Genomic DNA, 19,820 nt, shown 5'->3' on the forward strand with positions numbered 1-19,820 from the left:
CAAGCCACAGCCTGTTCACCGCGCTATCATCCAGAAGGCGATGTCAGTACAGTTGCGTCAAAGGTGGGACCAAGAGACGGAAAAACAGCTTCTATCTCAAGGCCATCAGACTGTTAAACAGCCATCACTAACATAGTGATGGCTGTTTAACATCACTAACCAGTTTCCCACTTACATAGCTGCTGCCAACATAGACTCAAATCTCTGGCCACTTAAATAATTAGACTTAATAAAGGTATCACTAGTCACTTTAAATAACGTCACTTTATATAATGTTTACATATCCTACACTACTCATATGTGTATATACTGTATTCTACACCATCTACTGCATCTGAATGTTATGACTAGACAACCTAACGTACAATTTAAAAAATACATTAACCAGAAAACATACAATGTAGTAAGACACATCAAAATGTGCAGCTCTTTATATCAGAAAAAAGGACCACGGTGTCCGTGTGCAGTTTCCAATACATCAGTTATCCACCGACTCAATAGGTTAATTTCAGAAGTAATTGTTCATTACATGTCAGAGGATGGTATTTTATTAGGATCCCCATTAGCTGTTGCAAAAGCAGCAGCTACTCTTCCTTAACATGAAACATAATACAGAACAGCTCAAGGACAGAACTACAGTGCCTTGCAAAAGTATTCACTACCCTTGGCATTATTCCTATTTTGTTGCCTTACAACCTGGATTTGTTGGGGGTTTGTATCATTTGATTTACACAACATGCCTACCACTTTGAAGATGCAAAATATGAAATAAGACCAAAAAAAATAACTTGAGCGTGCATAACTATCCCCCCCCCCCCCCCCCCCCCAAAGTCAATACTTTATAGAACCACCTTTTGCAGCTATTACAGCTGGAAGTCTCTTGGGGTATGTCTCTATAAGCTTGGCACATTTAGACACTGGGATTTCTGCCCATTCTTCAAGGCAAAACTGCTCCAGCTCCTTCGAGTCGGATAGGTTCCACTGGTGTACAGCAATCTTTAAGTCATACCACAGATTCTCAATTGGATTGAGGTCTGGGCTTTAACTAGGCCATTCCAAGACATTTAAATGTTTCCCCTAAACCACTCGTGTTGCTTTAGCAGTATGCTTCTGGTCATTGTCCTGCTGGAAGGTGAACCTCCATCCCGGTCTCAAATCTCTGGAAGAGTGGAACAGGTTTCCCTCAAGAATTTCATAGTATTTAGCGCTGTCCATCATTTCTTCAATTCTGACCAGTTTCCCAGTCCCTGCCGATGGAAAAACATCCCCACAGCATGATGCTGCCACCACCATGCTTCACTGTGGGGATGGTGTTCTCGGGTGAAGAGGTGTTGGATTTGCGCCAGACATAGCGCTTTCCTTGATTTCCAAAAAGCTCAATTTTAGTCAGAGTACCTTCTTCCATATGTTTGGGGAGTCTCCCTCTTGCCTTTTGGCAAATGTGTTCGCTTAATGTGTTCTTTAAGCAATGGCTTTTTTCTGGTCACTCTTCCATAAAGCCAGCCTTGTGGAGTGTATGGCTTAAAGTGGTCCTATGGACAGATACTCCAATCTCTGCAGTGGAGCTTTGCTTTGCAGCTCCTTCAGGGTTAACTTTTTCACTCGGGGCCCCACTTTCTCTTCTCATGTTAGTCATTGCATACCTTAGCTATTTATAACTCTCTTTATAACTCCAGATCAATTAGCCCATGTCAGTTAATGATTCAAAAAATAAATAATCTGTCCATAGTTATTGTTGTAAATTGTATCACTCAAATATCACATGAATACACATTAGACATGGCAAAATGTATAGATTTGCAAGATAATGTGCTTTAAAACTGCAACATTTTCTTTGCACCCCATGACAAAATGTGTAGAATGGCAGGAAATAAGTTTTAACCCTGCAAAATTCTCTCCACCAACGAGAGGTGAACAATTTGTCATGAACAGTGCTTGTGCACATAGAAGTTACGCGTTCGGGGGGGCGGGGTGGTCCCCAATGCTGGGGGGGGGGGGGCACCGAGTGAAAAAGTTTGGGAACCCCTGCTCTAATGACTGACATGACGAGGAAAACTGATGATGCACTACATTTCGAGATTGAACCTTGTGCATTCTACTATTACAACTTTCAAGAGTAAGTTGAAAGCCGGACTGAGTTCCTTAAAAAAAATAGTTTACATTTTTTTCTGAAGTTTGTTCACACACTGTCTGTCGCTTGGCTCTATTTCAGATGTAATGGTGCCAGGTTTCTATGCCTTGTTGTCTTTCTCTCCTTTTTTATTTATCTTATTTCCTTTTTCATTAATATGATTTATTTCTCTTCCACAAACTTTCTCGCTCTCTCACTCTCTCAGTAACTACAACTCTATTAGGTACGTCCCCTCTCTGGACTCCATCGCTACCTCGGTGGACAGCATTCACCTTTGCCTGCCCTCCATGTACCCAGCACAGGTAAGACTGACTGACTTTCTCCATTTTGAAATGCTCCTATGTGCCCTTTATTATTTTGGCTGCTGAATTTTTCAAATGCATCAATCATAATCTCACCCCATTGCTGCACTTTTGCCCAGGGGGCTTGATTTCAACAAATTTGAAAGAAAACTTCAGTCCACTGCAGCATAGTATATTAAATCATTCTTACATTCAAAGTTCAAACTATTGCCCTTAACTTGAGTACTGTTTTATCTAAACCCCAGTAAACAGTATAAAAGAAAGACGCTGCTCTGTCTGGCCCCCTCCCTCAACCTGAGTTACAACTTCCGCTGCTTGAAACACAAACCATTTTCTCTCTATCCCTCTTCCCGTCGTCCCTTCGTGGGTAGCGCCGCTCGCCCAGTCCGTTGGCACGCTTTGCGGGCTTTGACGGTACCGCGCGCTCCCTCAGCGAGGGCAACTCGCCAACCATCTCCGCCCGCTCTGGTGCCCACCGCACCCATGTCCGCTCTGCCAGCCAAACCAGCCACAGAGACACCACTGTGAGAACACGCACCCCCTTACTGGCCCCCTGTATACCCACTGTGGCGTAAACCCCCACTCATGGCCCCCATGTAAGCGTGTGTGTGCATAATGCGTGTTGTCTGTATTTGTCCAGTTCTGTCAAATGAATGTATCCAGTGTCTGTCTGTTACTGTGTGGGTATGTGAGAGTACTGCATCTGTGTGAGAGTGAGATAAACAGCTTTGGATAATTTACTATTAGCCCTTACTTTGACCTGCTGCCCACTGGAAAAGTAAAATGATCAACTTGAAGTTCTCTATAACCCTACTAGCTGCCTCCTGAAGGTCTAAAAGCCATTGCTCCTAGAACAGTAACAGTTGACTGTGTAATAGCTACTGTGCTAATATAGTAATTCTATGTGTGTGTGTGTGTGTGTGTGTGTGTGTGTGTGTGTGTTTTATATACAGTTGAAGTCGGAAGTTTACATACACTCCAATACCTTGACTTTGTTGTCCTTAAGCCATTTTGCCACAACTTTGGAAGTATGCTTGGGGTCATTGTCCGTTTGGAAGACCCATTTGCGACCAAGCTTTAACTTCCTAACTGATGTCTTGAGATGTTGCTTCAATATATCCACGTAAGTTTCCTCCTCATGGTGCCATCTATTTTGTGAAGTGCACCATTCCCTCCTGCAGCAAAGCACCCCCACAACATGATGCTGCCACCCCCGTGCTTCACGGTTGGGATGGTGTTCTTTGGCTTGCAAGCCTCCCACTTTTTCCTCCAAATTTAATGATGGTCATTATGGCCAAACAGTTGTTATATTTCTGTTTCATCAAACCAGAGGACATTTCTCCAAAACTACGAGCTTTGTCCATGTGTGCAGTGTGCAGCAAACCGTAGTCTGTCTTTTTTTATTGCGGTTTTGGAGCAGTGGCTTCTTCCTTGCTGAGCAGCCTTTCAGGTTATGTCGATATATGATTTGTGTTACTGTGGATATAGATACTTTGGTACCTGTTTCCTCCAGCATCTTCACAAGGTCCTTTGCTGTTGTTCTGGGATTGATTTGCACTTATTGCACCAAAGTACGTTCATCTCTAGTTGACAGAATGCGTCTCCTTCCTGAGCGGTATGACGGCTGCGTGGTCCCATGGTGTTTATACTTGCATACTATTGTTTGTACAGATGAACGTGGTACCTTCAGGCGTTTGGAAATTGCTCCCAAGGATGAACCAGACTTGTTGAGGTCTCCAATTGTTTTTATTGGCCGATTTCTTTTGATTTTCTCATGATGTCAAGCAAAGAGGCACTGAGTTTGAAGGTAGGCCTTGATGCCAGTCAACTTAGTGTACCGTAATTGCTGGACTATTAAGCGCGCCTGAATATAAACCGCACCCACTGAATTATTAAAAAATATGTATTTTGTACATGAATAAGCCGCACATGTCTAAGCCGCAGGTGCCTACCGATACATTGAAACAAATGAACTTTACGCAGCCTTTAAACAAAACACGGCTTGTAGCAAAAATTAAACAGTGGCCTACCAAGAAAGTCATTGGTCCCTATCTTCCTCCTCCTGTGCACTGAAACCACTGAAGCCATCTCCTTCGGTGTCGGAGTTGAATAGCCTCAGAATTGCTTCATCCGATGTTGGATCGTTTTCATTGTCGCTCTCGTCACTTTCATCCGGAGGCAAATACCCCGCTGAGCTCATGCTGCCCCTTCAACACGCAGCAGTCCAGCCTTTCGAAACCCGTTGATGATAGTGGATTTTTTGACAATGCTCCACGCTGTCAGGACCCACTAGCAGACTTGACCATAAGTTGCTCTTCGCATGCGGCCCGTTTTAGTGAAGGATTTCTCCCCACTTGTCATCCAAGCCTCCCACTGAACAAGGAGCGCCACCTTAAATGCACGATTTACACTGATGTCGAGTGGCTGCAAATACTTTGGGCCATCTGCTTTTCTTCCCTCTGAAAGCTTTTGTTGTCTTTTTGCACTGAGTCAGTTCCTCACGCTTCTTTCCAACGTCTTATCATCGACTCATTAAGGCCAAGCTCCCGTGCAGCAGCTCTAGTTCCTTTTCCAACAGCCAGATCGATCGCCTTCAACTTGAAAGCTATGCATATGCATTTCTCTGTGTCTTTGCCATGATGAGGGTGACAAAATTACTACCGTAATCAGAATGATGGGAAGTTTGAGCGCGCTTGATTTACGTCACATTATGTGACGGTGCTCAGTTTTTTGGCGGCATGAATCTTGTGAAAGCGGGAAAAATCCATAAATTAGCCGCGTTATTGTATAAACCGTGAGGTTCAAAGTGTGGGAATAAAGTAGCGGCTTATAGTCCGGAAATTACGGTATGTAAACTTCTGACCCACTGGAATTGTGATGCAGTGAATTATAAGTGAAATCATCTGTCTGTAAACAATTGTTGGAAAAATGACTTGTCATGCACAAGTTGTCCTAACCGACTTGCCAAAACTATAGTTTGTTAACAAGAAATGTGGAGTGTTTGAAAAACAAGTTATAATGACTCCAATCTAAGTGTATGTAAACTTCAGACTTCAACTGTATATGTGTATATGTGTGTGTATGTGTACAGTACCAGTCAAAAGACACACCTACTCATTCAAGGGTTTTTCTTCATTTTTTATATTTCTACATTGTAGAATAATAGTGAAGACATCAACTCTGTAATAACACATATGGAATCATGTAGTAACCCAAGAAGTGTTAAACATATCAAATATATTTGAGATTCTTCAAATAGCCACCCTTTGCCTTGATTACAGCTTTGCACACTCTTGGCATTTTCTCAACCAGCTTCATAAGGTAGTCACCGGGAATGCATTTAAATTAACAGGTGTGCCTTGTTCAAAGTCAATTTGTGGAATTTATTTCCTTCCTTAATGCAGTTGGACCAATCAGTTGTGTTGTGACAAGGTAGGGGTGGTATACAGAAGATAGCCCTATTTGTTAAAAGATCAAATCCATATTATGGCAAGAACAGCTCAAATAAGCAAAGAGAAACACCATTCCATCATTACTTTAAGACATGAAGGTCAGTCATTTCTAGAACTTTGAAAGTCTCTTCAAGTGCAGTCGCAAAAACCATCAAGCTCTATGATGAAACTGGCTCATGAGAAACGCCACAGGAAAATCTGCTTGACAGAGCTCAAATAACAGATACATCTCAACATCAACTGTTCAGAGGAGAATGCGTGAATCAGGCCTTCATTGTCGGATTGCTGCAATGAAACCATTACTAAAGGACACCAATAATAAGAAGAGACTTGCTTGGGCCAAGAAACACGAGCAATGGACATTAAACCAGTGGAAATCTGTCCTTTGGTCTGATGAGTCCAAATTTGAGATTTTTGGTTTCAACTGACGTGTCTTTGTGAGACGCAGAGTAAGTGAACGGTGAGCGTTGTCATGCTAAAACAGGAAAGGGCTTTACCAAACTGTTGCCACAAAGTTGGAAGCACATCATCGTCTAGAATGCCATTGTATGTTGTAGCTTTAAGATGTCCCTTCACTGGAACTAAGGGCCCCAGCCTTAACCATGAAATCCAGCCCCAGACCATTATTCCTCTTCCACCAAACTTTACAGTTGGCACTATGCATTGAGGCTGATAGCGTTCTCCTAGCATCCACCAAACCCAGATTTGTCCGTTGGACTGCCAGATGGTGAAGCATGATTTGTCACTCCAGAGAACGCGTTTCCACTGCTCCAGAGTCCAATGGCTTCCAGCTTTAAACCACTCCACCCGACGCATGGCATTGCCCATGGTGATCTTAGGCTTGTGTGCAGCTGCTCGGCCATGGAAACCTATTTCATGAAGCTCACGACTAATAATTATTGTGCTGACATTGCTTCCAGAGGCAGTTTGGAACTTGGTAGTGAGTGTTTCAACGAGGACAGACCATTTTTACCCGCATCAGCACTCAGCGGTCCCGTTCTGTGAGCTTGTGTAGCCTACCACTTCGCGGCTGAGCTGTTGTTGCTCCTAGATATTTCCACTTCACAATAACAGCACTCAATTTTATACGCCTGTAAGCAACGGGGGTGGCTGAAATAGCCAATTCGACTCATTTGAAGGGGTGTCCACATAACTTTGTCTATATAGTGCTATGTATATATAGTATTTAGTGCCTCTAACTTCCTCCAGTCCCTGTGATAGTCTCGCTGCCCTTCCTAGTGCTCTTCCTTGTGTCTACATCCTGTTCATTCAGTGTTAAGTGGACCTGCCGGCCTGCCCGGATGGATATGTTCACCTCTGTTCCATATTATTTATTGTCAAAATGACTTTCACTTCTGTCACATCAAACAGGCCACTGCTTGTTTTGTTTTTGCATGAGCTGTCTTAAATGTGTATGTATTTATAATAGAATGTGGCTTTTGGGAAGATCTTGACATTGGCAAGTTGTTAATCGGACTACTGTCATCACCACTAAAGATGGCAAACAAATCAAGCAATATTTGGATATAGCCATCTAGTTTATCCCCTGAAAGTTAACTTGTTTTCTAGCAGTATTGAAGGGATTTGTTATAGCTAGCCAATTTGATTTGGTCCATCAGTCAATGTAGCCTATCATGTCTGTCAGCAGCAATCATGGTTAAACCAACGTAGGCTAGGTAAAACTATGTTGGTTGAAGAAAACAGTATAATTCGGTTAACTTTTCAATATGTTTAGCCAACTTTACAAAGTTTCTACCGGTAGCTTGCAAAATAAACATCAGCTAACAGTAGATCAGCAAATGCGCAGAGCCTACAAAGGATGAGAAATTAACCTAAACCACTCATACTTGTCAGGTATAGTTCACTTTTTATTTCATAACACTCAAATGTGACCAACCGGCTCAAATCGGTTGAATGTAGCAAAATTTGAAATTGTGTTTCTTACATTAGATTAAAGTAGAGCAACAAAAGGGTATAGCACACACTGCATTTTTGAGGAGCAATGGGAAAGTAATTCTGCTTTGAAAGTTGAGAAATGTGTAAACTCACTTTTGAGAAAATGGCCTTTTTTGAATATTTTGGTACCTAGTGAAGAGCTATTCTTTGTCTACACCCGTTCAGCATCGTTCACACCCTCCTAAAGCTTTAGCCCCACCCATCTCTTTTCGCTCTCGGGGCGTTCAGAGCGCACACTTGACACTCTGGCCGATGATTTGTTTGCCTCTGGATAACATGAAAACAGCCTAACCAGCTCAGCTGGCAACAATTTCATTGTTTTTTTCCCAACTTTTACTGACACCGGCCATATTCAACGGGTGTTGTGCGTTTTGTAAATTCTTCAGTTATTCTGCACTCTGGCATACTCTGAATTTACGAATGCACCCAAAATGGTTACTTGCATAGTCTTTTGTTAAGATATGTAGCTAGCTTGCAAGCTAACTAAGTAAACAACGTGTAAGATCATACACATCACGTAACGTTAGCTAGCAAGCCAGCTAATGTTAGCTAGTTAAACAACAATGAACATAGTGCCAAATCATGTTGTTACTACCCTGCATGAATCTGCTGGGCACTAACCAATCAGGTTCAATGTTAGCTAGCTGACATTAGTCTCTAACTAGCCAAGCAAGCGGATCTGGGATATGAATAATATCATGCACGTCACATTAGCTAACAAGCCAGCCAGCTAACGTTAGATAGTTAAACAATGAACAAAGTGCCAACAAGGCCACAGTGCTGGGAACTAGAAAAGCAAACAGCTCTTGGAAATGAATAATAACGTCCACTTGGGAGCTATCCAGCTAATGTTCGCTAGCTAGCTAACAGTGCACTTTAGCTTAAGACATATAGCTAGCTGGCTAGCTAGGAAAGAATGAACCTAGCTAGGTAAACAATGTGTAAGATCATACACGTAACGTTAGCTAGCGAGCCAGCCAGCTAACATTAGCTAGTTAAACAACAATGAACATAGTGCCAACTCATAACGTTACCACGCCCTGCATGAATCTGCTGGGAGCTAACCAACCAGGTTCAATGTTAGCTAGCTAACATTAGCCTCTAACCACCCAAGCAAACATCTCTGGGATGCGAATAATATCATACACGTAAAATTAGCTAGGGAGCCAGCCAGCTAACGTTAGCTGGCTGTATACTTTAGCTTGAAATGAAATCACTTTCTGTCAAAATTAGAAATGTGTATAATCTGGAAATGTATCTAGCTAGACTATTTTACCCGTATACATCATCATGCATGGTGGACAATTCTCCCTGTCATCAATACCATGCCATGGTTGCCATAATCTTATGTTCATACAAATATCTACACATGTTAATTTTGCTGAATATTAACACAGTTGACAGTGAGAGAATGCTTCTTTTTTTGCTGAGTTTATATAACATTGTTGCAAGAAGTTTGTATAATTAAAAAATTCAAAGTTTTGAATCCGGTGACGTTTTGCATAACAGTTCATAAACCATGTGTCATGGAATCGGTAGGTCGAAAATCTCCTCCTAACTTTTTTGCAATCTATATGGCACAGCTGTAAATTTTGGGGTCCTTAAATGAAACTGGTATACTTTTTTGTTTATCACAATTTTCTTTAACCAATTATAGTCTTTTATACAAGTTCCCTACTTTCCCCCCCTTCCACTTTCCTCTTCCATTTTTGCGGTAATGCTGCAATTAGTTTGTTGTAATTTTGGGTAGAGCAGACATTTCCATATAGTTGTTAGCTGCATGTGTGACAACTACAAAGTCCTATTTAAGGTATATATTTTTTTCTTCTAATAGTATATTTGAGTTCAACCACAATATTTGTTGTATTCTTTGTTCTGTGTTTTTTCTGGTGGATTAAATTGAAATTGCAATCAACTTTCCATGGCTTGTTTTAAAAATAAATATATTTTGGAGATTTTATTTCCTTTGAATAAAGGGAAAAGGGCCATTCTTGAACATGGGGTGAGACATTCTTATTCATTTGCTAGAGAACCCGTTAGGATTTAAGTATAGCTTTTGTATGACTGAAGCCTTTAGTGAGCAGTCTAATGCTTTAATATTTAATCATTTCTGCCCTCTGAATTCATAGTAATTATAAATAGGCCCGTTTAATTTTGTCTGGCATGCCGTTCCAAATAAATGTAATTTAAATAACTGTTTTCTAGGTGTAGGAAAGACCATAAGCAAATAGGTAACCTGGGATATGACTAAATAGTTCATCCGGGTGATTTTCCACAAATAAACAGGTATTTACATGGCAGCAAGATCATATCTATTTTTGCTAACTTTCTATAAAAATAGTGGAGTGAGATCATTTATTTATTTTGGGATGTGTATACCGAGTATGTCCACATCACCATCAGACCATTATTTATATATAAATATATATAAAAACTTTTAAATATATATTAAAAAAAACTTTTACATATATATTTTTAAAAAACGTTTACATTACCGTGTAGTTTATCATGCATGCTTTTACACACTCAACCCCTTTCCCCCATGCTCAACGGTTGTTACATCCCAGATCCCAACTAAAGCAAGGACTTGATTTACGAATGTATGTACAGTTACAGCTGTTTGAGAAAGCGTGCACGATTGCGCAAAAATGGGGAGATTTGATTAACCATTGTCAAGTCCAGGTGATGGAGATCAGATCCACCACGTTCCCCTGAAATACACACACACACACACTAGTCCCCCGTTGTGACCATTTTCCCAAGCATCTCTGTGCAGACAGACCTTTGATTATTTTGTGCCACCAGGGTCACAATAATATACCCCCTCTCTGAATGTCCGAGTGTGACCCCCTCCCCATGGGTTACTGCATCCAGTGTTGCCAGAACTGCCACTACCTGGGTTGGGGTACCCCACTGGAATCCCCACAGGCTAGGTTAAAGGTCATCAAGGTTCTCAATAGCAGCTTTGAGAATTTCCTTGTATGTTATGCTCTCCCATTAGGGGGCTTTGGCTTTGTAGGACCAACCCTGCCAGGCAAGCTCAGAGTATTGAGGGGGCAGTGCTGCTCTCGTAAGTCTCTGTATTCCTCTTTCTGTTTTGGCTGCATATAGGCAACTTACGGTAAGCCATTAAACAGATAAGGGAAAAAAAAGTAACGAACTTTCGGTATACCGTGTAACAGTGTCTGTATCTAATTGTCCAACAGTGATTATAGAATGTGTCTTGTACTTAATGGTGTATCTATATATAGAATATGTATAGAATATATCAATATGTGGGCAGTGGCACAATGTGATATTTTTAGTATTTGTTTCAGGAGTTGAGCGGGCCGTGGTCGGGGCAGATCGGGCCGGGCACAGAGAATGGCACGGCCATGCCCCCTCCACACAACGCCTACACACAGCACGGAGAGAGAGCGCGCACCATGTCCACATCCGGAAAGGTAGCACATACACACAAACGGACACACACACACACACACACAATAGAAAGAATGCTTATCAGTTTGTACTTTGATATGTGGTCAATTATTAATTCAAATAAGCACCGGTGCAGTATGTTCCACCGTTTCTGAATCATTGACAAACAAACCAACCTTTTTGTAATCCATTAATAATTAATTGATTGTATGATAACTTAAGAAATATTTCCACAAGGAAATGATGGCAACTCTTTGCATTACATAGGCATTACTCCAGGCTAAATATATAGCAAAAAGTTATATAACATTAAATATAGGCAGTAATATTTAGTAGGCCATCATTGGAAATAAGAATTTGTTCTTAATGACTTGCCTGGTTAAATAAATCAAATCAAATCAAATAAATGACCTAATTTTGTTTTCCAAGAAAATACAAAATTGTTAGAGCTTAAATAAGTGGTAACCTGACAGATGTGGCATGTCAAGAAACTGATTAAACATCATCATTACACAGGTGCACCTTGTGCTGGGGACATTAAAAGGCCACTAAAATGTGCAGTTTTATCACACAACACAATGCCACAGAGGTCTCAAGTTTTGAGGGAGAGTGCAATTGGCATGCTGACTGCAGGAATGTCCACCAGAGCTGTTGCCAGATAATTTAATGTTAATTTCTCTACCATAAGCCGCCTCCAACGTCATTTTATAGAATTTGGAAGTACTCACAACCGGCCTCACAACCGCAGACCATGTGTAACCACGCCAGCCCAGTACCTCCACATCCGGCTGGTTGGCTGGGCCTGGCTCCCCAGTAGGTGGGCCTATGCCCTTCCAGGCCCACCTATGGCTGCGCCCCTGCCCCAGTCATGTGAAATCCATAAATTAGCGCCTAATTCATTTATTTCCTTCTATGAACTGTAACTCAGTATAATCATTTAAATTCCTTCATGTTGCATTTATATTTGTGATCAGTATAGTTCGAGAGCTATTTCAGGGTGTATTCTTAGTGTTCAGCTGACAGGGGGCAGCAGAGGCCAAGAGGTTGAGGAAGGATTCTCTTCCGCTATAAACATCTCCACCCCCCCCCCACCTCAACAAATATCTCTCCCTCCCACCTTCCCCTCACGCTGTTTCATTCTCTCCCTTCCTCACTATCCCTCCTTCCCTTCCGCACTCCACCCTCTCCGTTACACTCCCTTTCATAGCTGGCCCTGACCCTGGGCGGTGGGCTCAACTCGGAGGCCCCCCACACTAGTCGTGACTCCCTCCACTGCTCTAGTGGCTACAGCACGCAGACCACCACGCCCTCCTGTTCCGAGGACACCATTCCCTCCCACGGTTAGTAGTGACTTCCACTCACCAAACCCCCCGCCACACCCCTCCTAGGTTGCGACCAAATTGTCACCCTATTAGCTACCTAGTGCACTACCTTTGAACAGGCACTGTAGGGAAGGATGCCATTTGGGACGCAAACCTACATGGTCACAGCACTGTCTGCTTTTCTAGCTACGTGTCTGTTTCTCTGTGTCAGGGATCTTATACAGCATGCTTGTCTTATTGGTTGTGTGTCATGATTTGTGCTTTTGGGTCTGTTTGCTTGGATCTGTCTGTGTGTCTGTACATCTGTGATTGTCTTGCAGTATGCGGCATGCATCCATCAGTTACTTCACTATCACAACAGAATGACGTCTACACTTCTGCCCAATCCATATGCCTGTTTCAACAGCATTATCACAACACCAGTTTGTGCAAGTAGCCTATGGTAGGATAATGTGCTTTTTTCTGCAGTGCTACCTGAAAACCAAGTCTGAATTTGACCTCTCTCCACACATCACCTCACCCCACCTGTTTGTGGGATCAAAAGCCTGTATGCCGAGATGTAAAGCCATACATAGCATATCAGCCTGCAACCCGAGAAGGTTGTTCTACTCCAGTTTGGTCCCTCTCAAAGCATTGTGGTGCTGGACTGTCACTTTGTAAAGCACCTCCCCACTCTACATCATGTTTAGATCAAAGAAAATGTGCTCTTTTTATTTGTATACAAGTTAAACGCAAACCTATATTCTTTTTCAGCTGTAAAGAAAGAACCGACTCTTTATGGTAGGTTTCTTATCCGTTACTGTTTTAGATTTTCCCCCCTCTGTTCCTCACAAGTCAAATTAGAGACATTCACAGTGATTTAGTGTGACATCTGTGCTTTGTGAATTCCCATCACATCAATGGCCTTTTTGCTAGTAAAAGGAGAGCATTAGCGCCAAGTGTTTTGTTGTGTGTGCGTGGGTGTGAGAACCTTGATGTAATCGGAGGGGCGGATTCTTGCGTTATTATGAGATCAATTGAGTGCGTGTGTGAGTGATTGGGTATACAAGCACACGCTCCTTTGTCTTTGTTTGTGTATGTGCAACCGGCAGGTAATTGCGTGTTTACCATCATCAGCTGATAACAGGTCACCGCTCCGTGCTGACTCACTCCATTACCACACACACCCTAATCATTTCTTCCTCCTCAGATAAGTCTGTTTTTTTTCTCAACTGGGCAGTGATTCAGCATTGAGAGACAGTCTGTGTACCAAATGTCACCCTATTCCCTACATAGTGCCCTACTTTTGACCAGAGCCCGGGAAATAGAGTGCCATTTGGGACACAGACATAGTTAGGTTATTATGTTTGGGGCAAATCTGGAGTCTTAGTTTCTGGGGTTCTCTGATACATTTTCCATGTCTGATTCTCACCGACTACACCAAGTATTCAATTCTGTCTGACATGCTAAAAAGATAAACTTTAGTATAGAGAAACGTTGTGCCACGGAACATTCTTGCTTTTGGTTTTAATGGAATGCATCAGGTCAGATTTTCCACCCCAGGCAAAGCTTCTGCTTTCCTACCATGTTTTATTTCAGTTAGGAAAGAAATGTGTTGTGTGTTCCTCAGCTCTAAGTAACCACAGTCTTACTCTTGTCCCTCACTCCTCCTTTATCCATCCCTCTCTCCCTCCTTCTCCACCCACCAGACTACGACTACATCTCCCTGCATGGGGGAGAGGAGTTGCACCACAGCCCGCCCGACTTTGACAAGTCCTCCACCATCCCGCGCAACAGCGACCTCAGCCTGCAGTACCGCAAGATGTTCCAGAGCAAGCGGCCCGCCTCGACCGTCAGCCTGCTCGCTGAGCCCGAGCCGCTGGGCCTGCGCCAGATGCACACTGCCACCATCCGCCGCAAGCCCTCATCCAAGCCCACCTACCGCCGTGGCACCATCAGTGGCGGCGTACCTATCCCTATCTGCACCCCCCAGGTTCCCTTCAAAGCCTTGGGGGGAGGTGTAGGTGGAGGCAACGTTGGTGGAGGGGGGAAGAGCGGGAGCGACGAGAACGTGGGGCCTCCAGAGAGCAGTGTGGGGAAGGGCGTTATTGGCATGAGCAGAACGGTGGACCACGAGTTGGTCCTCGCCAAGCACAGTCTGTGCACTTCCACCCAGAGCCTGAGCGCCATGCCCTCGCACCACTCATCATCCACATCGCCCTACTACTCTCTGATCCCGGGCAAGGCGCCAGTGCCCGTGGGCAGCTCAGAACAGCTGTACCAGCTGAGCAAGCAGCAGCAGTACGCCCTGCACCAGCAGCAGCAGAAGCAGTACCAGCACCTACAGTACAACCAGCAGCAGCAGCAGTTCCAGCCACCCCAGACACAACAGTTGCAACCAGCAGCCCAGACACAACAGCAGTTTCAACTACTGCAACAGTTCCAGCAACAACAACAACTACTACAGCAGCAGCAACAGTTACAACAACAGCAGTACCAGCAGACACCACAACCGCAACAGCAGAAGCTCCAATATCAAAAGCAGCAGCAGCAACAGTTTCATCTCCCACAACAGTACAACGCATCTGGGACTGGCAACCAGCTGGTGGAAAGCGGCCACTGCCCTCCCCCCCAGCAGCCCCCTGCCGCCCCAGACACCCAGGACGCAGATGAGCCCTCGGGTGGTGGAGGTCACATGGTCACCATGATCCGGGGAGTGAAACTGCGTCGGACTCTGACCAACGACCGCTCTGCCCCCTTCATCCTCCTGCCCAACCAATTCAAATGAGCCCTTCCCTACCAGTGTAGGTTGTCGGACTCTGACCAACGACCGCTCTGCCCCCTTCATCCTCCTGCCCAACCAATTCAAATGAGCCCTTCCCTACCAGTGTAGGTTGTCGGACTCTGACCAACGACCGCTCTACCCCCTTCATCCTCCTGCCCAACCAATTCAAATGAGCCCTTCCCTACCAGTGTAGGTTGTCGGACTCTGACCAACGACCGCTCTACCCCCTTCATCCTCCTGCCCAACCAATTCAAATGAGCCCTTCCCTACCAGTGTAGGTTGTCATCGTTTTGTTTTACGGTTCTTGCTTTTCTTTTAGCCCCGTTTTGATTACATTTCTCCTGAGAAAAGAAAGGATGTTTCCTTTTTGGACGTTTTGTCTTGTGTAAAAGGTTTCCCTCTCTCCAATCAAATGTCCAGTAGCACTGTGTTTTAAACAGATTGTTATAATATCCCTCAGAGGGACTCGTAGGTGAATGTGGCCTCTTTATCGCTCTGTAATTTAAGATTTTTATACATATTGTACAAGGATGCGTGTTGGCTATATACAAGAATTTGAGCGCATAAATGATAAGTCTTATGTTTCTATATTGTTGAGGGGAAAATGCCTTGCTTACTTATTAGTCTTATCACTTGTATGGTTGGAACCAATAAAAACCCACACATATGTATATATTAGCGTGTTATACGGAAATCTTTATTGTATTTTTATTATTATCAGTGTCAATGACAGACTGAAACAGTGGATGTGTAATGAATGATCCCCTAGAGGAAATTAAAGACGCATAACTAGACCTATATACCGTTCTAGTCTGCATCTCATTCAAGATGTGATCAAGTAAGCTCAATCACTCTCCATATAGTGTAGGTCCACCGTGGCTTTAAATGCTTTGAGCTGACTTTGCTATTTACAAACACATGCTTCACCTTTGTGGCGAAGGTGACAGGCTTCTCATGATGGAGGTTGACTGTACCAGTGTTTGAGCCAATCAGAAGCTTGCACCGAAGGGCAAAGAGGGGTCACAGGGTCAACGAAAGGCTTTGTGGGGCTTTTGATAGCAGGGGTCAGGACCACTGTACCGTAACCTTGAGCTGGAAAGTAAAGCCACCGTTGTGTGTGTGTGGGGGGGGGCAAGGAGGACTGCAATGCTCTTAATCCCTGCTCTAATGTGTCTTAACACTTTCTTCACATTGCCAAGCACATTGATTTAGTGATGTATGTGGGGTAGTTTTTCAACTGATCACCCTGTTCCCCATAAGTGATAGATATCCTCCCTATCTTCCTGATGTTGGAGTTCTGGTTAATGTTCAAGTTTTTATGCATTATTTCAGGGAAATCGGCTCTTTTATTATGAACATATGGTGCTATTGTGACATACCAATCCCAGCCTGCACTGCCTCCTCGCCCCCCGACTTACTGCACATACACATGATGCACTCACTGGCCATATTAGGGATTTTATAGTAACTGTTACTGACCATGCAAGCTGTCAAATCAACTAACGGACAGACCATAGAAGTCGTGAGGAGACTCGCCGTTTCTGCAGTGGCAATAGTTTTGCGGCTGCAGGCTAGGTGCTGTGGGTTATAGTGGTTTTGGGATCCTTCTGGAATGTGAGCCCCATATCAATTATTATTGAACCTTTATTTAACCAGGCAAGTCAGTTAAGAACAAATTGTTATTTACAATGACAGCCTACCCCAGTCAAACCCAAACCCGGACCACACTGGGCCAGTTGTGCACCGCCCTATGGGACTCCCAATCACGGCCGGTTGGGATACATACTGGAATCGAACCAGGGTCTGTAGTGACATCTCTTGCACTGAGATGTAGTGCCTTAGACTGCTGTGCCACTCGTGTGCCCTGTTAATCACAGCATTTTGAGGGGTGGGGTTGTGAAATAATTTGATAAAAGGCAAATGAGTGATATGGCACTGTATTTAGAACTTGTTTACCATTGTCTTTTTCTTAACTGAACCACTTTAAATGTGTGGGGTTTTGGGCCTTCTAGCCATTACACATAGCTACTCGTTCTTAAAAATATCCCCTTAGTCGTACTGTATAGAGAGGGCGATGAAACCAGAGAAGCTACTTTGAGTAGCGACGACGCGGCTAAGTGCATATCCCTCTTCCCCGATATTAAACGGGACTCCGCACCCAGCTGGACTGGGTTATTCTCTCCTCTGTCTCACATTCCCTCCCGGTTTGTGTAGGAGGCCATTTACCTGACACCACTCATCACGCATCGAATGACCCCATTGGCCGGTTTAGCCATTGTGCGCACTCCCACCTCTTCTCTGGCCTCTTCATGTTGCTGGGGGTAACCCCTGTCCCCCAGATAAACTACAATGGCCTCTGTAATCGAGGACTTTGTTACAGGATAGGCTTATACAACAACACAACTCCTGACTCGAGCAAATTTGAAGCAATATCAGGCTACATTTGAGCCACAGCTTTAAGTTCAAAGTTCCAAATGGTAATTACAGTACAGCGTGCATATCTCCCTAACCCCAAAGTAGGTCTGGGATAGTCAAATTATGGGGCAGCTGAACTGACTGTTCCCTTTCTCTGTTGGGTTAATTGTATGTAATCCGATAAGATTTGTGTTCCACTAGAAGAACTCAGATTTATTTTGTTTGTTTGAGTGAAATAAATTATCCAAGTTATGTTTATATAGACTATGGAGATTAAATTAAGTTATACGTTTTCTCAAACACTGCTGCAGTCCCACTCCAAACCCTGCCAATCAGCAAGAGTGAAGGGCAGTATCCTGTTCTAAAAAGCAGTTTCCAATTCCTTTCTTTGACCTTGGCTTCAGCCACACTATGCCTGAGTCCCAAATGGCACACTATTCCCTATTTTGTGCACTACTATGGGCCCTGGTCAAAACTAGTGCACTATATCGGGAATAGGGTTCCATTTGGGACATAGACTGTTGGCCACTCACCGGCAGTGTGTGAGAGACTGAGACTTGGTGAGTGTTGACTAGAAGCTTTGACCCCCCACCTTGACCCCAAACTGCCCCATAGAGCTCCAATTGACCAACCCTCCTCCTGTCCATCCTGTTCTGTAAAGGGAGTTGATCTCTTATTGTAAAAGCGTACAATGTAAATCGCCAAATGTCACAATTGCATCTGTGTAATGATGCTGAAGCCTTAAATTAAAATAAATGTGGGTTTTAAAATACAAATGCATTCAAAAAGTTGCTCATTGGCTTGTTTGTTTATCTCAAGTGGAGGAACTTCTGTTTACAGAAGTGGTATGTACAGTAAACAAAGCTTTCTTAAGATCTGAGAAAGAGAAAAAAAATGGATCTGCTTATACTGCATATACAGAACACTAGGTGTGAGAGTGTGGATTTATTTAGATATCGTTTTTTATATTTATATATTGGTCCGGACAATCTATACACCAAAAATTAAGATGTGAAGATGGTTAAGATCCTGAGAAAGCAGGAAAATGCTCTAAAATGACTCTGTTCAGTCTCCATTGGATTTGCTTATACTCCATGTGATCTAGGGGTGTGTGTGTGTGGATTTATTTAGATATTGTTTAAATATATACACTTAGGATACAAAACATTAACAACACCGGCTCTTTCAATGACAGACTGACCAGGTGCAAGCTATGATCCCTTATTAATGTCACTTGTTAAATCCTCTTCAATCAGTGTAGATGAAGGGGAGGAGATAGGTTAAAGAAGGGTTTTTAAGCCTTGAGACATGGATTGTGCATGTGGGCCATTCAGAGCGTGAGTGGGCTAGACAAAATATTTAAGTGCCTTTTGAACGGGGTATGGTAGTAGGTGCCAGGCTCTCCAGTTTGTGTCAAGAACTGCAATGCGGCTGGGTTTTTCACACTCAACAGTTTCCCGTGTGTATCAAGAACGGTCCACCACCCAAAGAACATCCAGCCAACTTGACACAATTGTGGGAAGCATTGGAGTCAACATGGGCCAGCATCCCTGTGGAACGCTTTCAACATCCTTGGGGTGGAGATGTTTCTAATGTTGGGTGTACTCAGGGTATATATTGGTCTGGACAATTTACAGTATTTACCAACATTTTATTAAGATCTGATCATGTATTCACAGGACTTGACTCGTGAAATGTGTAAAAGACATTGTAGACAAACAATTTAAAACATTTAGTCAAATTTGTCCATTAAGCGCAGAGAACAAGTGTACTAATGTAAATTATACATTGAATGGGTTAAGGTAATGAATCATCCCCGTCACACACTCATTGATTCATACACACCGACTCACTCTTATCCACTCTCACACACACTGACACACTAGATAATAATAGTGACTAAGCAGAAGGCACTGCACAGTGACTGCAGGTAATAAGAGTGGGATTGCACGGCTATTGCACTGCTGCATGACTCATGAGTATTCTTACTCTGGCCACTGGGGGGCACCACACCACCATTGGCAAACGTGAACTAGCACAGTATATGGAATTACTTTC

The 19,820-nt window shown here is 43.3% G+C and overlaps 1 protein-coding gene across 2 annotated transcripts in view; it reads left to right on the top strand.

Annotated features, from left to right (window-relative positions):
• LOC139413186 (protein MTSS 2-like) overlaps positions 1-18,538 on the top strand; it is a 124,184-nt gene extending 105,646 nt beyond the window's left edge. The window contains exons 10-14 of one of the 2 annotated variants that reach the window (XM_071160284.1): positions 2,337-2,433; positions 11,159-11,284; positions 12,469-12,601; positions 13,337-13,363; positions 14,272-18,538. In XM_071160284.1, the coding sequence (XP_071016385.1) occupies positions 2,337-2,433; positions 11,159-11,284; positions 12,469-12,601; positions 13,337-13,363; positions 14,272-15,350 (1,462 nt within the window). In that variant the 3' untranslated portion in view covers positions 15,351-18,538. The remainder of the gene's footprint in view (positions 1-2,336; positions 2,434-11,158; positions 11,285-12,468; positions 12,602-13,336; positions 13,364-14,271) is intronic. The other variant, XM_071160285.1, reaches the window with a different exon arrangement.
• The last annotated feature ends 1,282 nt before the right edge of the window (positions 18,539-19,820 follow it).

Source organism: Oncorhynchus clarkii, chromosome 7 (genome assembly GCF_045791955.1).
Source record: "Oncorhynchus clarkii lewisi isolate Uvic-CL-2024 chromosome 7, UVic_Ocla_1.0, whole genome shotgun sequence".
NCBI classification, from domain to species: Eukaryota; Metazoa; Chordata; class Actinopteri; order Salmoniformes; family Salmonidae; genus Oncorhynchus; species Oncorhynchus clarkii.